General features: G+C 32.0%; 1 protein-coding gene across 1 annotated transcript in view; it reads right to left on the bottom strand.

Annotated features, from left to right (window-relative positions):
• The window catches only part of LOC137390281 (titin homolog), a 35,332-nt gene that overhangs the window by 1,455 nt on the left and 15,918 nt on the right, over positions 1-17,959 (bottom strand). The window contains exons 8-16 of the mRNA XM_068076615.1: positions 16,582-16,674; positions 14,336-14,494; positions 12,842-12,997; positions 11,538-11,693; positions 10,395-10,607; positions 5,365-5,460; positions 3,208-3,372; positions 2,161-2,334; positions 331-465 (exon numbers count right to left, since the gene is read on the bottom strand). Coding sequence (XP_067932716.1) covers positions 331-465; positions 2,161-2,334; positions 3,208-3,372; positions 5,365-5,460; positions 10,395-10,607; positions 11,538-11,693; positions 12,842-12,997; positions 14,336-14,494; positions 16,582-16,674 — 1,347 coding nt within the window. The remainder of the gene's footprint in view (positions 1-330; positions 466-2,160; positions 2,335-3,207; positions 3,373-5,364; positions 5,461-10,394; positions 10,608-11,537; positions 11,694-12,841; positions 12,998-14,335; positions 14,495-16,581; positions 16,675-17,959) is intronic.

The raw sequence follows: 17,959 nt of genomic DNA, 5'->3' as shown, positions 1-17,959 counted from the left end.
TTTTACTTCTGACCCTTAAATAAGAATGGTGTAAAAAAGTCATAAAATTTATATTAAAAAATATCTTTTAATTTTTGCAAGCAAAGACTAAATTGTGACTGCAAACCAACTATTTCTGTTTTATGATAATTTTTTTAAATCTATTAAATTGTAAAATTGTAAACTTTGAATATGAATACTATCAAAGATCATGCAAATCCTGTTTTGTTCGTTTTTTTTGTATAGGATTTATCATTGGATCATACATGTACATACAGCTTTAAAAATTTGTTCTTTGAAATAGCTTACCTTATAATTTATGGTTGTGTTTAAGTTTTTAGAGTAACTCACTTGATTATTTCTAGCCACCGGTCTCGCTCCTCCGCTAACATCTCTAAATCTTCATCATATCTTTTGTACATTTCAACTTTCTCAGCTCTTTCCAAGTTCTCTGGTCTTTTTCTCCACGACGCATTATCTTCATGACTGCAATTATATTTGTATATTTATATAAATTAATATGAATATATATACACATATCTAATAACATTATAATATACGTATATTATATCAAAATGGTAATATATGTTATAACAATAAATTAATATAGTTTTTGTTAAAAATATACATACTTATAGATACATAATCAACTACGTACTTGAATATGTTTTATATACATGTATATACTTATTTATACATGAAAAAATAAGTATATGTAATGTTTAATAAGCAACTGACTTACTTGATTAAATCAAATAGGATAAACCCCAAAGGAATAATAACATTAAAAGTGCAAGAAACAGCTCACACAACAGTTGAAGATCTAAATGATAATCGCAACTGTCATATTTGTAGTCACATAAGTATGTTTTTATATATATGCTTGTTTTTATATATACATGTATATATAGCTATGAAATCTATTCAGCTTTTGTAAGGAAGCTGTAGCACTACGTTTCTCATGCGGATGTTTTAGTGTTTATTGAAAACATACATGTAGCTCATGCGTCCAATGGTTGTATTACTATCATGTGCTCACTAGGACAGCATCAAGAGAATTTTCCAATTTATATTAAACTATGCACGCAGCTTCTGCTATTATATTGTTTTATCTTGTTTTGAGCACATTTTTAGTGTCTAATGTGAAAATATAAAAAATATAAAAAAAAGACCTTTAGCTTGCTTTAGTCGCAAAATTCAGAGTTTTGTCGACTTATTCATGATTTATCTATAGTGACTACAATATTCTAGTAGACATCAGATCTATGTTTGATTTTTCTATCAAGTTTTACCATTTACGTTTTCATTATGTCTCTGTTTGTTAGATGGCCAACTTAAGATTGAGTAAGCGTTGTAACAACTTAGATTGACTCAAGAAAACTGCTCATTTATAAAAAATTTAAAAGATCAAATGGCAACATTTAAAAGTCTCAGCCTTGTTTTTATTTTTTATCGCCTAATAATTTTTTTGTTTGTTCAAATGCAGATTTTTGATGTGTTCATATTTGTGTAATAACAGCCAAATTTAAGTAATGTACTTTTCCCTAATACTTTCCTCCTCATGTTTATGAGCAAATTTAAGCCTTGCACACGTGATAGCTTTGTTTAGTTTATAGGTAGCAATAATTAAAAAAATTGTTTTAAAAAGATGTTAGTGTTTGCTCATCAACTCAAAATTGGCATTTTCATGAGACAATAAACACATATTCACTGTTACATTATAAGAAATAAATTTTAGCGCCGAAATATTGGCAAAAGCAGCAGCTTTGTTAAATGTTTGTCTGTGTATAACAATGTAGCAACTATTTGCCATCCAAAAAAGAGAAAGGTTTATCGAGATAGTGACTAAAATGATAATCATTTTGTTGATGTTATGATAACATCATCGGTAAAGAGACCTATTTTTGTAGAAACTGGTCAAGGTGAAAACTCTTAAATACAATTCGTATTTTTAGTACAGTATTGTATTAAAGAATATATCATCATATAAATTTATAGATTTTGACTGACCAGCTCAGCATGCTAGACATGAGACCTAATACAGTCAACTCCTAAATTTTATGATTTGTTGCAGAATACTTCACCAACTTTGGAACAAGATAGCAAAATTATTGCACATTTAAAAATCTGAAGTTTGATTTGGTTAGTAAATAAGCGAATATAATACTTTGAGATACTCACGCGTGTTTTATGATGTCATGTTTGAACATCCATTCAAATAAGTCACCAACAGTGTTGATATCCACAAACTCTGCATGGCAGTTTGGAAAACTGCGTTTCAGCGTTTTGTAGAAGTTTTCTCTTGCTTTAGAAGAGTGTTGGAACTTCCAAAATATGTCAAACTGTTCTACAGCTCTGTCATAAGATAAGACACCACATCAGTATAACGAACAGATCATTTTGCTTTGTAATCAGAACTGATAGCTTTCAAGAAGTCGTTTACTCTATATACCTAGTTCAAATGAAAGCAAATGCTTATTCGCTTTACTTATAAGGATTTTAATGCACTAGCTCAGTAAATAAAATTGAAAAAATGCACTTTGTTTTAGTGAAAAGGTCAGAACTTAATTTCATTTATCTAGTAACCTGCATTGCCTAAATTTGTAGAGTACAGCTTTCACGTGAATCATTCTGCGGTGTAAACATAGAAAACTTAATATTTACATTCTGATAATTTCCAGTTTAAGCATCTATAGTAACTTGTTAAGAAACTCCGCGGTATTACAATTCAACTCCTTGTTTCATCATTGATTGCGGTACTTATTGTATAACTAGCTCAGATGAATAACAATGCTTGTTGACTCAGTTCTATAAGGATGCTCGTGCGCGAGCTAAATGTACAACAAACAAATTGTTTGTCAAAAAACTTTAGCTTTTAGCTATTTTAGTCATTTAGCTTTTAATTCTTTTTTTTCTTACATTATGTCCGTATAGTTTTATCATAATCATTTTGCAAATAAAAAAATTAAAATTACATATTATATTATATGATATTTTTGTACAGCTTTATTATAACTATTTTGCAAATATATAAAAAATAAAAAGATTACCATACTTAGTATTTTTCTTATAGTTTAAGCAACCACAGTAACTCACAAAGCAAATTCATAGATTTTATGACACAATATTGTGTAGTATTTTTTACTGCAGTACTTAAAATTGCTATTTACATAAAACAATCATTTATAATTATATTATATTTAGCATATATCATGTTTCAACACTTACCTGTGATTTGTTAGATCCGCGAAATTAGATAGAAGGAAAGCCACATCCCTGAAAGTGGTAAATTTAGAAACATATTCTAACTTTAGGCCAAACTCTTTGAGTATAAGTTCTCTTTCTTCTTCGTCAACAACATGCAGTATGTCTAGTGTTTTAAGTTCCTTTTTGCTACAATATAATAATATATTAAGCTTCGCTTTTGAAAAAAATGGTATGATTTCTAAAATGAAGTATATAACGGCTATTGGTCTATAGTCCAAATTGTTATAATTAGTCTACTGTGATAAAATGCAAAGACTTACCAGTATTCTGCAGAATTAACGCCACTTCAAAAAATTAATCCTGAATGTGCCATTAAAAGATATAAAAGCAATAAGATTGGATATCTCTAGCCATTTTTAATCACAAATTACATTATTTATATATATATATATATATATATATATATATATAATATATATAATATATATATATAATATATATAATATATATAATATATATATATATTTCTTAAAGTTTGTCGTTGATGTATATGTCTAGCTATAGCTATTAAGATTTTGAAATAAGGAATACTCAAAGCAGATTTGATCGCGGACTCTACCATTTGTCTGTACGACGCCTTACTAATAGTTGCCCGATTCTAATATTGGTATCGATGCCGATATGGGTGTTAAGTATCTGAATCGGTATCGGCCGATCTTTTCTTAAAAATCGGAAACTTCAGATACTTTTTACATGTCAACTATTTAACAGAAACCCGTATTTTAGCTTGCTACACTAATAACAAATCATCAGCTGCAAGTTCCTTATTTTTACCTAATGAATTCCGAGCCTGTCACACAATCTATTTCATGTCTATAGCCTAATAAACATCCACACAGCTGAGGAATATTTTGGCTTTAGTCAGGACGTAATTACAAAGTGCGGTATTTCCCAATTACAGCCATATGATTTATTGCAGCCAATCATGAACAATAGACCAATCATGAGAAACATGAATGCGGTGTAATGTTTCCATTTACTAGCATTACGAAATTAATTTGAGCAGCCGATGCATAAACCCATAAAGTTATCTGTCTCTTGATTTTGACTATATGATGTATCGTTTGTGTCGTATAAATTAACCTCAGTGGCTTATCGGTGTTTAGCCCGTCTTCCGTCATCTGTGGCAAACGAGCCTTCAGTACTACTGGCTACATCAATAGTGACAGAAGATAAAGACGTCTCACTGAGATAGTTGAATCACTAACAGCAATTAAACGAAACATTCATTTAGCAGCAGTTAGTTCAGCAGTAGAAGAAAGACTGAATTATCACAGATAAAGCTGTACCACTAGCAGTAATTACCATTATTAATAACAGATTTCAAGAACCATGGACTGTTTTGTTACTAGATGCTCATATGCACGGTATGGCAGTATATGAATGTATATACATGTATGTCTTTTTTCCATAAATACAAACAAATAATACATGAATATTTATATTTTTTGCACTATATTTATATTCGCATAATAAAATTAACAATTATCTGTGCAACCCAAAAGATCTGAATCGGATTATTTTTCGGTAAGAATTGGTATGTCGAATCGGTATCTGAATCGGCTGGTGAAATTAGAATTGGGATATCTCTACGGAGTGAAGTTACTAAGCAACAGAGCTTGGTAGATGGGCTAGAAGATATATGTTAATATATGGGAGCAAATAGGCTACCGCTTTCGGTCACACGCAAAGTCATGGCGCAAAGCCACGGAGAGGGGTAGCTGTGATTAGTAAGCTTACTCAAGTTATCTATTGGCAATGTGCTAGACTAATAGGTAATGCCAGGCAACTCTCATTACCTCTCATTGTTTATAAGCTGATTTTTAATACCCTAATACCCAGTCAATGCCGCGTAGCGCAGCTTGTACTTCTATATATCTGTACTTATGCAATGCTAGCACTAGCTTATAGCCCTTCTAAGCTCTACCGTGTGTTTACTTGGCGTTCTATTTTTTGTTACATTCTTGGCAATTAAGCTAATATGTATTCATATCAAGAAGAAAAAACTTCAGGCTTTCTGTACTACAGTATTTTTACTATTAAAACATTGAAAGACTATCAAGACTAAATTTGGTTGAGTTTTCATGAACTGCTAGAGCTACAATTCATTGTTCTCACCTTGGACCCTTTAGCATACGTAACTTCAACCATTCACTTGATGTTTCCACTTGAATCAAATCGCACAGGCTGGTGTATAAATGCTGTTTAACTTTCCTGAAAGCGTTATAATAATAGTAATAGTAACTAGAAATTACCCTATCATACAGCTCACGATCAAAGTGATATTGGAAAAAGAAAGAGTACTGCTGGTTGAGAAATGCAATATTAGCAGTCAAATGGCACTGCAGTGCAATAGGATAACTGCAATGGTAGCTGCAATGTACTGGGTGTTATTATGTACAACAAACAGCAATAATGAAAAGAAAAGATTATATGTTTATATCTCTCCCCTGCAATAGGAGAAATGCAATATTAGAAGTAAAACGGCAAACTGCTGTGTAATATACACAGGCTGGGGGGCTGTATATCATTGGTCATAGCAACCAATATCAAGAAGTTGTGATATTTACCTAGATTTCTGTATTTATATCTAACAAATTATGCTGACCTTAAAAATCAAAACAGATTTTAGCTGTTTGTAATAGAAATAAATGTGTATCTATAAGAAAATGTAGGCCTATTATTTAATTTTGCAGATATTAAAATTGGTTTGGCAGTACCGCGATATTGGGCCCAGTCGCAGTATCATCAACAAAATCTTTAGAAAAATAGTAACAGTAATATATTGCACACCATCGGGTCACTTTATACTTCAATCTTATAAATTCGAATGATCATTTTTATAACTAAATCGTATAATCATCTTATAAAATCGAAGAATTATTCTTACAACTGAATATTGTAATAATCTAATAAGAATCGTTAAAAAAATATCGTCATTTCTTTTACTTTCACTGCTTTGGACATCAGTTGGAATACCAAAGTACTCATTATAAGTGTTCAAAAATTCAGAGTCCGGTAGAATCGGCAAAAAAGAAATGCTTACTTTTCGGTACTTCTACGTCAATTACAAAAACGGCAATTAGACAAGGCCATAGACTGGTGAAATGTGCACATTTTTTTTGTGAAATGTGCACGACTTAATGGTTCTACTCTGTCGCACAGCCTTATCGGCGTTTTTTTGGCTGGTCTTAATTTTTATCAAAAAACCTTGTCAAGTTTTTAGTGCGATTTTAGGCCAAATTAATCTGTCTATTTATGTATAATTCAATCGTTTGGGTTACTTTTAGGATATTGTGTCAACTTTTAAAAGACTTGGTAACATATTCAACTATGTGTATATGTGTTTTGTACTATTATTATACTTAAATGACTCTACACAAAAATGGTTAAGTTTTTTGATGGGATTTCAGTACAAGGGTATGGTAACGACCGTTGACAGATAATTTTTCGGGAGTTGTGTGCACGTATGCATTTACCATACAGCTCCCAAACAATCGCTTTGCTCGTGTTTGGTCGTAGGATAATAAAAATAATACAAGTTCCTTATAGTATTTGATAATTTTTTGATAAGTAATTTTTTGATAAGTACAGTTGGCACATTTATCAAATACTGTAGTTTTGATAAACGTGCCAAGCATTACTTTAAGATATTTTGGTGGTAGCCAACAGGTGGAACTAAAAATAAAATAGGAATCAAGGGGTCAAGTGGTGATCAGAGCCTCAGCTCATATAAAAAATTTGTTGTGATAAACATTGAATGACAATTTACCCATTACGTGACACCGAAACTCTTGCACTGTTACTGTCAGTATTGTTATCAATATGCACCAGTTGTACATATTACAGAATTTGTAAAATTATTGACTATTGTAAGCTAAGTCGGAGCATCAGTAATGAGTGTAACATTTGGCAGAAGCGAAGAACTACTCGTAGAATAATAACCAATTGAAGGCATGTTATGCATAAGTAAACCAGCACCAGACTGAATGAAACAGACACCAGCACAATTTTTCTAAAGCTACTCAGTTAAGAGTCGTGCTTTCACATCAAGTCTTTAATAATGCGCGTCATTCATTTCTGGTTTATGGCCTAACTTGTTTGTCGTTTTTAGCACCTATCTGCTATTCTCATCAACTATATTTAGAAGGTCAAACTTGCTAAACCCATAACCCCATAAATAAGGATAAAGCAGAAAGTGTTTTCAGCCGCTAAAATCACAAAATACTCCTAAGTTGAGGATATACATTAGCTTCTCTCAACTTTTACAACCCACACTTTTTTCAGCCTCTAAAATCACAAAATACTCCTAAGTTGAGGATATACATTAGCTTCTCTCAACTTTTACAACCCACACTTTTTTCAGCCTCTAAAATCACAAAATACTCCTAAGTTGAGGATATACATTAGCTTCTCTCAACTTTTACAACCCACACTTTTTTCAGCCTCTAAAATCACAAAATACTCCTAAGTTGAGGATATACATTAGGTTCTCTCAACTTTTACAACCCACACTTTTTTCAGCCTCTAAAATCACAAAATACTCCTAAGTTGAGGATATACATTAGGTTCTCTCAACTTTTACAACCCACACTTTTTTCAGCCTCTAAAATCACAAAATACTCCTAAGTTGAGGATATACATTAGGTTCTCTCAACTTTTACAACCCACACTTTTTTCAGCCTCTAAAATCACAAAATACTCCTAAGTTGAGGATATACATTAGGTTCTCTCAACTTTTACAACCCACACTTTTTTCAGCCTCTAAAATCACAAAATACTCCTAAGTTGAGGATATACATTAGGTTCTCTCAACTTTTACAACCCACACTTTTTTCAGCCTCTAAAATCACAAAATACTCCTAAGTTGAGGATATACATTAGCTTCTCTCAACTTTTACAACCCACACTTTTTTCAGCCTCTAAAATCACAAAATACTCCTAAGTTGAGGATATACATTAGGTTCTCTCAACTTTTACAACCCACACTTTTTTCAGCCTCTAAAATCACAAAATACTCCTAAGTTGAGGATATACATTAGCTTCTCTCAACTTTTACAACCCACACTTTTTTCAGCCTCTAAAATCACAAAATACTCCTAAGTTGAGGATATACATTAGCTTCTCTCAACTTTTACAACCCACACTTTTTTCAGCCTCTAAAATCACAAAATACTCCTAAGTTGAGGATATACATTAGGTTCTCTCAACTTTTACAACCCACACTTTTTTCAGCCTCTAAAATCACAAAATACTCCTAAGTTGAGGATATACATTAGGTTCTCTCAACTTTTACAACCCACACTTTTTTCAGCCTCTAAAATCACAAAATACTCCTAAGTTGAGGATATACATTAGGTTCTCTCAACTTTTACAACCCACACTTTTTTCAGCCTCTAAAATCACAAAATACTCCTAAGTTGAGGATATACATTTGCTTCTCTCAACTTTTACAACCCACACTTTTTTCAGCCTCTAAAATCACAAAATACTCCTAAGTTGAGGATATACATTAGGTTCTCTCAACTTTTACAACCCACACTTTTTTCAGCCTCTAAAATCACAAAATACTCCTAAGTTGAGGATATACATTAGCTTCTCTCAACTTTTACAACCCACACTTTTTTCAGCCTCTAAAATCACAAAATACTCCTAAGTTGAGGATATACATTAGCTTCTCTCAACTTTTACAACCCACACTTTTTTCAGCCTCTAAAATCACAAAATACTCCTAAGTTGAGGATATACATTAGCTTCTCTCAACTTTTACAACCCACACTTTTTTCAGCCTCTAAAATCACAAAATACTCTTAAGTTGAGGATATACATTAGGTTCTCTCAACTTTTACAACCCACACTTTTTTCAGCCTCTAAAATCACAAAATACTCCTAAGTTGAGGATATACATTAGCTTCTCTCAACTTTTACAACCCACACTTTTTTCAGCCTCTAAAATCACAAAATACTCCTAAGTTGAGGATATACATTAGCTTCTCTCAACTTTTACAACCCACACTTTTTTCAGCCGCTAAAATCACAAAATACTCCTAAGTTGAGGATATACATTAGCTTCTCTCAACTTTTACAACCCACACTTTTTTCAGCCTCTAAAATCACAAAATACTCCTAAGTTGAGGATATACATTAGCTTCTCTCAACTTTTACAACCCACACTTTTTTCAGCCTCTAAAATCACAAAATACTCCTAAGTTGAGGATATACATTAGGTTCTCTCAACTTTTACAACCCACACTTTTTTCAGCCTCTAAAATCACAAAATACTCCTAAGTTGAGGATATACATTAGCTTCTCTCAACTTTTACAACCCACACTTTTTTCAGCCTCTAAAATCACAAAATACTCCTAAGTTGAGGATATACATTAGCTTCTCTCAACTTTTACAACCCACACTTTTTTCAGCCGCTAAAATCACAAAATACTCCTAAGTTGAGGATATACATTAGGTTCTCTCAACTTTTACAACCCACACTTTTTTCAGCCTCTAAAATCACAAAATACTCCTAAGTTGAGGATATACATTAGCTTCTCTCAACTTTTACAACCCACACTTTTTTCAGCCGCTAAAATCACAAAATACTCCTAAGTTGAGGATATACATTAGCTTCTCTCAACTTTTACAACCCACACTTTTTTCAGCCGCTAAAATCACAAAATACTCCTAAGTTGAGGATATACATTAGCTTCTCTCAACTTTTACAACCCACACTTTTTTCAGCCTCTAAAATCACAAAATACTCCTAAGTTGAGGATATACATTAGCTTCTCTCAACTTTTACAACCCACACTTTTTTCAGCCTCTAAAATCACAAAATACTCCTAAGTTGAGGATATACATTAGCTTCTCTCAACTTTTACAACTCACACTTTTTTCAGCCTCTAAAATCACAAAATACTCCTAAGTTGAGGATATACATTAGCTTCTCTCAACTTTTACAACTCACACTTTTTGCAGACTTTGCTCGAATCTAGCGATTTTTTCAGATCTCATATTTTAAACATGCATTATATATTTCATAAAGCTATTCACACAGGTTTGTGATGAGTCATGCTGCACTTGACCCTCTAAACAGTTCATCTACACAGTTCAATAAAATAGTTTGTCCTCATTCACCCTTATTTCTACTCACTCGTGCACTATGAGTTCTTTTCTTAAGCCTTCCATTTTCAACTTTCTAATCCACTCTTGAAGCTGGCCAAAGTTTCTTACATCTTCTTCAGTTAAATCAGAAATTTCTCCAAACTCATCATTAGAATAATAATTACGGAAATATTTAATTATTCTGTTTCTTCGCGTGTTTGAGAGGGTAAGTAAGCTCCAAAGTTCTTCATGAGTAGCAGCTCTACAAGCAGACATCGAAGTATGCTTGTGTTGCTCTCTACAAAGCTATCTGGTAAGACAAAAGCCCATCAAATACTATGAAAATACGCATCAGTAAAGTAAAGGGTGCTGAAAACCTAATCGGATATTCTCGTGTGCTTGTCTAACTTTGTGTTGTTATATTCAGAATGAGTAAACCTTTTTTGATTCTGTTTCATGCTTGTTATCAAATCTTGCAGCTGCACTCGATAATTAGAAATAAGAACAGCTAACTCATGAATAAAATGATGAACTCTCTTTGTGAAATCAACTGTTTGCTAACAACTATAGTCTTTCTACACTTGCTCACGATCAGTGTGCTAGGTTGAATGTTTCTACTACCTTAAAATAGCTCCTGTCCAACAACATAATTTTAGCAACTTAAGGTTGTTGTTAGCGAAGGTGGTGATTGTTTGTAATGTAGAGTCATAAATTTGCATGATGAAGTCTTGTGAAATAAATTTGAAAACAGGAGCACAACATTCACTTAAAACTGGGGGATTGATTAAAACAATTACACGCGCATATTGTACAATTACACGCGCATATTGTACAATTACACGCGCATATTGTACAATTACACGCGCATATTGTACAATTACACGCGCATATTGTACAATTACACGCGCATATTGTACAATTACACGCGCATATTGTACAATTACACGCGCATATTGTACAATTACACGCGCATATTGTACAATTACGCGCGCATATTGTACAATTACACGCGCATATTGTACAATTACACGTGCATATTGTACAATTACACACACCTTAAATAACTACCAACATCTTAAATACTACTTATCATCTACATTGTATTTACTTACATGTGCATCTCATTACTCACATACCGCATTCACTTGTGCATTTTGTTTACGTACATACACATGTACTTTTGTTTACTTACATTCGAAACTTCTTTTTATAGAATAGAGTCATCACTTGTCCTAGACTCGTACACCTTTTCAGTAGAATATCAAAAGGGAAATCGTATCCATTATCAATCAGTTTGCTCAGATCCACCCACAGACTGAACGATGGACCTTTCGGCGCGTTGCTCTTTCTGCATTTAGTGTTAGTACAACATAACAAAAGAACATTTCCATTAAATCTATTTACAGTCGAGTGGATAAAAATTCCAAATTTTTTACACATCCCCATTTGTATTTATAAAAATTTAAACTAAGTACTGTAGGTAGGCATTTTGGTGCTGACAACGCTCTTGTATAGCGGTATGGAAAGGTTTCAGATGCTGGGATTAATAGTTCACAGTTAACCTTCTGCGCTCCACATATACACATGTACTGCATGCCAAATACAAATGAGATTTTAATTTAATTGTTTGACGTTTAAAATATATTCTCATTTTTTCTGTGTTCTTAAAGGCTTTAAGAAACAAGATAGTACTTGTAATGAGGAAGTATTTAAAAATTAGAAATTTTATATTGCTGCTAATTTGTAACATTTCATGAGTTCTGCATAATAATACACAAAAGTCACTCCGGCTGGTCAAGATGTTGGTTAACATTGGTGAAGATATCATTAAATTAAATTATGAAAACCATTTTTATCAAGTTGGTTATGTTTACATTATACAAGATTATGTATAACCTTAACTCAAAATTTTATATATTTGTTTTACTACACAATTATTTTTCTGTAAATTTTTGAGGCAAGCAAACTGCAAGCTCATCAACTGAGAAGTGAATTTCTTTTTGAACCATATGTACAAGATGATAATTAAATGTATAATTATCTTATTTTAGCTTCACCTTGAGATTTATTGTTTTTAATGGAAAAAATGTGTTACCAGCTCAAGTAATTATTGATCAAATTGTAAATTTCATTACTATAACTGACAAAAAGCTAAAAAATATTCATTGAATGATGGACTCGACTTGATTTTTTTATATTAACAATGGTAATTCAGTTATATGAATAAAATAATTTGTGTTTAATTTGATATAAACCGGAATAACAACTTCTTTTGATTTTATTATAGCTACACTTCTATTCTCATAATAATTAGCGTGCTCATTATAAATATATTGCTATTATTACATGCAAGGAGAAATTTTATTTTAGCTTTCAAAGATTTATTCAACATTTAAGTCCTTACACTCAAAGAAAAGACACCTCTCTCTCATACATTACAATTTAGTGAGACCCTTCAGCATTTTATTACACAAGGTCCGACAACTTCATACTTACATGTCAGGCTCATCTTGTACCAACCGCAATAAATCTCCAACACATCTCACATCTTCGTCTCCCAGTTTGTTCTTAACGCCAAGGTGCTCAAGATACGCATTTCTCTCATCGTTGTTCATATTAAGAAGAGAAAACAGCTCTATATATGTCATTGACCTGTTACAAACCAAAAAATACTTTGATCATTTGTGATTATGAATTTGAGTTCAAGTTGCTTAAAAACTTTTGACCTTATTATTATACTATCACGGAGTCAACCAATTTTTTGCAGTCAACCGGTTGTCACACAGTCAACCGGTTGTCACACAGTCAACTGGTTGTTACACAGTCAACCGGTTTTCATGCACTATTAGCATAATGATGAACTACCGGTGCTCCCATCTGTATAATGCCATAACTGTGTCTGCTCTTTTTCAAACTACCAACAGGACTGTTTTACTGCTAGCCTCCAACTATCGAACAGTCCCTTTTGCTGTATGTTTGTGTTTTTGATATTTTTTATATGTTATCTTAGTGTCTGCAGTAACTCAGCACGTTATTGTATCGCAATTCTTGCTTTTGCTAAGAATTTTATCATTGGCTAACTATCGCTACACAAGCATGGTTGTAAAGCCTAAACGCAATTCTTGCTTTGCTTTCATGTTAACAGTGGTATAAACTTGCGTCAGTTATTTGGGCATCTCGTAACAATGAAGTCTGTTCAGTTGTACTCATTCAGTGTGTACTAAGTTACGTATTAAGTTGTTACGTATTAAGTTGTTACGTATTAAGTTGTTACGTATTAAGTTGTTACGTATTAAGTTGTTACGTATTAAGTTGTTACGTATTAAGTTGTTACGTATTAAGTTGTTACGTATTAAGTTGTTACGTATTAAGTTGTTACGTATTAAGTTGTTACGTATTAAGTTGTTACGTATTAAGTTGTTACGTATTAAGTTGTTACGTATTAAGTTGTTACGTATTAAGTTGTTACGTATTAAGTTGTTACGTATTAAGTTGTTACGTATTAAGTTGTTACGTATTAAGTTGTTACGTATTAAGTTGTTACGTATTAAGTTGTTACGTATTAAGTTGTTACGTATTAAGTTGTTACGTATTAAGTTGTTACGTATTAAGTTGTTACGTATTAAGTTGTTACGTATTAAGTTGTTACGTATTAAGTTGTTACGTATTAAGTTGTTACGTATTAAGTTGTTACGTATTAAGTTGTTACGTATTAAGTTGTTACGTATTAAGTTGTTACGTATTAAGTTGTTACGTATTAAGTTGTTACGTATTAAGTTGTTACGTATTAAGTTGTTACGTATTAAGTTGTTACGTATTAAGTTGTTACGTATTAAGTTGTTACGTATTAAGTTGTTACGTATTAAGTTGTTACGTATTAAGTTGTTACGTATTAAGTTGTTACGTGTGTACTGTTTAGTGTGTTTAGTATTTTACGTACTCTTAGATATGTTGATACAAGCACTGGTACAATTACTGAATGGTACTTACATAACCTGATCTTTTTGAAATAAGACAGTTTTAGCTGACGACATTGAAGGCTGGAGATACAAATAGAGGTCGAGAGCATCGATATTAACAAGATCGCTAAACACCTCAACGTGCAGTATTGTCTGGTTCTCATCAACCCAAGCTGTTTGCTCAGAATCCCTAAAACAAGTTCAAAATTTTATTCAGAAGATATGTCAGATGTTTATAGTCCGTATACATTCCTAAACACTCGCCCAGCCATTTATGATGAGGTACAACATATACATATCATATCAGCCGTATGATTAGTGAGGTTTTCAAAATGTATTTTAGGAGGTACTGCACAAAAAGTGTAGGAGGTTGCAGGGAAGATTACTTCAGACAATATATGCAAAATAAGTTATTTGCATTAGTAGCAACAACAGGGTCTAATAAGTGGCAGAATGTAAAATGTGGCTGTAGTGACGATTCGTACTAGTACCGTGACAGTCAAGTGTCTTGCGAAAGACTCAAAGGGGTGCCGATAAAACATATACAATAAATATTGGAGCAACTATTACATACTGAAGGGCGGATGGTTATTCCTAATTTCACAGTTAAGCCAAAGGTGACAGGCTCGAAACCCATACGCAGCATAATGTTGCTTTGACCCGAAGCCGTTGCTTTAACCTGACCGGTGAAAAACACAAGTTACTTTCATTATAGCAAAGAATCACTTCTGAAACTATTTTATTCGCAATAAACCTAAAAAGGCTCAGATCTATTTTAGATTTGTATTTAAAGTAACTTAAATGACCAAGGCTAAAACCTACATAGTCAAAATAATTATGAAAGGTCTTTAAATGTTTTATAACAGTTATAAAAAAATTTAAGATTGTGAAACGTTTGAAATTTAAAAACCTGTTCCCAAAAACTGCTGTTGCTAAAAAATTTTAAACACAGTAAAAAACTGAGATTATATTTTTATGTTAAGCAGTTAAACTTAAAGTTAAAAATAGACATTACTTTTTCAAAAGCTTTTGTGACAAGTTGGCAATGTCTAAAATAATTGGAGTAACTACTTGCACACAATTGGTTAAAAAATTACAACTCTGAAAGAATGAATTTAAAAGACATTTCGCAACTCTGTTACATTTTTTCAAATTTAGCAAACATGTACCTAAAATATTTCAGTTCTATTTTTTATTTTCATGTTTAAACTTTTCATGATCTTAAATTTTTTCTGACTGGTAAAAACACATTTCGAAGTCTTTCATAATTATTTTGAAAATTATGTAGCTTTTAGAATTAATCATTCAAGTTACGAAATCCCGAAACCGTAATGTTTCATTTATAGTTGGGTGCAATTTCTTATGTGTACATATAAAAGGCAAAATGTTAAGAAATATTAAAATTTATTTTAACAGAGCATTTATATAATTTTATCCTTATGTTAGGACTCCATCATAAAACATAGGCAACTGTCCACTTGTTTGATCTCAACATGCTAAAATTCCAACCAAAGGATAAAAAAATAAACTCAAGCAGATATTTTACTCCAAGAACATTGTAGTTTTTAGCAGACTCAAGTTTTTTCAAATATCTTCACTTTGTAAGTAAAAAGGAAAATTCTGTGAAAATTAAAAGTAAATATTGAAACAAAGATATATATTGTTTAGCCTGAGTTATAGTATGTTATGGTGCGTATCTCTATTGTCACTTGCACTTTCAAACCTGTGAATTGTCTACACTGAGCCGCTATGATTTACTATTAACAAAAACTCTTTTTATTGTTTTATTAGTATATTGTTAGTTTATTGTTTTAGTAGTAGCCTTTATTTGTATACTTAGTTGCAAAGCCTGCAATGCCTATTAAGAAGTTTCCACACCTTAATGGAGCTATTTAACTTTATGAGGTATAAAACAAATTAAAAAACATGTTACCGACTCTTATTAGAAAACTCGCTCAAATACACTATTTTTCTAACATAATAGGTGAATTTAGGACAAATTTTATGTAAATATTCTATTACATCTCCATGAGTGGAATGTAATGATTTGCTAGACTGCTACTGAACCCTTCCATTGCAGTTTATCAAACATTTTTAGAAAGTTGATTTTAGATTTGTTTGAATACAAAAACTAGTCAAAAAGCCTCGACTACTGCAACAACCAAAACATTAGTTTGAAAACTGGCTCTACTTTATGTCAGTATGGAGGAAGCCATTTAAAATGAGAAGAACTTATGTCATCAGTTGTCTCACAAGTTTAAAAATCTAAATACTCACCAGGATCTCGAGGCTGGATAGTGATTAATGTCTTTAGCAAAGACTTCAGCAGGTTCAACTACTGCCCCATTATTTGAAATTAAACAGTCTCTCCTGGAAATAACAACCATGTCATTATTTCATCGTCATTATTTCATGTCAATAATGCGTTAGCTTTACACGCAAAATGACGGTCAGAGTATTATGAAGGCCTGTCATCGCTTGTAACTACCAGACCTTTTCAAGGTTATCAAAGAGACAAATAGAGAACTATAAACTGCCAAAAATGCTTTGTGTTTTTACGATTTGTGTCTTTTTCAATTTGAAAACATTATAAAAGGCTACATTTCAATAAATATGGCTACATTGACAAAGGTCCTTAAACTAAGTTTAATAGCGAAATGTAAAGCGTTCAACCTACAACTGTTTATCGCAAAAAATTAAAACATTTTAATTTTCTAATCTACTGGTTCAGGCAAATATCTATTCAATTATTTTTCATATTTTAAGCAATAGGTACAACTTACAGCTGTCATGTGTTGTGATGTATATTATATAATACCTTTGACCTTGACCTATCCAACCCATTTCTGACCTTATAAGTGAAAAGGTGGCATTTACAGTTAGCCTTTTTAAAGCAGCTCCAGCTTACAGGTTTGACATATTTGCGGATTTAACCAATGCATTGACTGATAATCCAGCTGCATCTTTTGTAGCTGTATTATATTTGTTATATAGTTTAGTTATAAAAAAGTAAATGCAAGCGCCTGTATTATTATTTGAAGCTAATAAGATGTCACATTCAATTTTTCATCATATGTATGTTTGTACAGAAATAAATGTTAACTTTTCATTCTAAGGCAGTGTGAAACTTTTAAATACTTCAATCCTATTTCCTTTCAGCAGGTTTTTGTAGCTTCCAGTTTTAGATCAGCAAATACATATTCGATATACACAATCGAAGGATTTGTTAATTGCTTTACATGTTTCAGTATGGTATACAATGCTTATGACCTTCTTAATACCATAAATAACTGCTTTGACTTACACCACATTGTTAACATCCTTTAGTTCAAATTTAGTTCATCATTTTCAACATTCTGTCATGTATACCGATAAAACATACCGTGCTATATAAAACATACCCTGCTATATAAAACATACCCTGCTATATAAAACATACCGTGCTATATAAAACATACCATGCTATATAAAACATACCGTGCTATATAAAACATACCGTGCTATATTGCTTATCATGTTATAGGCTTCAGCTTACGAGTTTTCTTTTAGACTTAAAACATAAGATTGAATTCTTAAATTTTATTAGCTATATTTTAAAACACGCTAATTTTTGTATCAAAGTGGTAGTATTGCTACTGCACTAGTACTGTTATTC

This window comes from Watersipora subatra, chromosome 3 (assembly GCF_963576615.1).
Source record: "Watersipora subatra chromosome 3, tzWatSuba1.1, whole genome shotgun sequence".
NCBI classification, from domain to species: Eukaryota; Metazoa; Bryozoa; class Gymnolaemata; order Cheilostomatida; family Watersiporidae; genus Watersipora; species Watersipora subatra.
The sequence above is the reverse complement of the archived record's forward strand: the minus strand, read 5'-3'. Positions and strand labels throughout refer to the sequence as shown.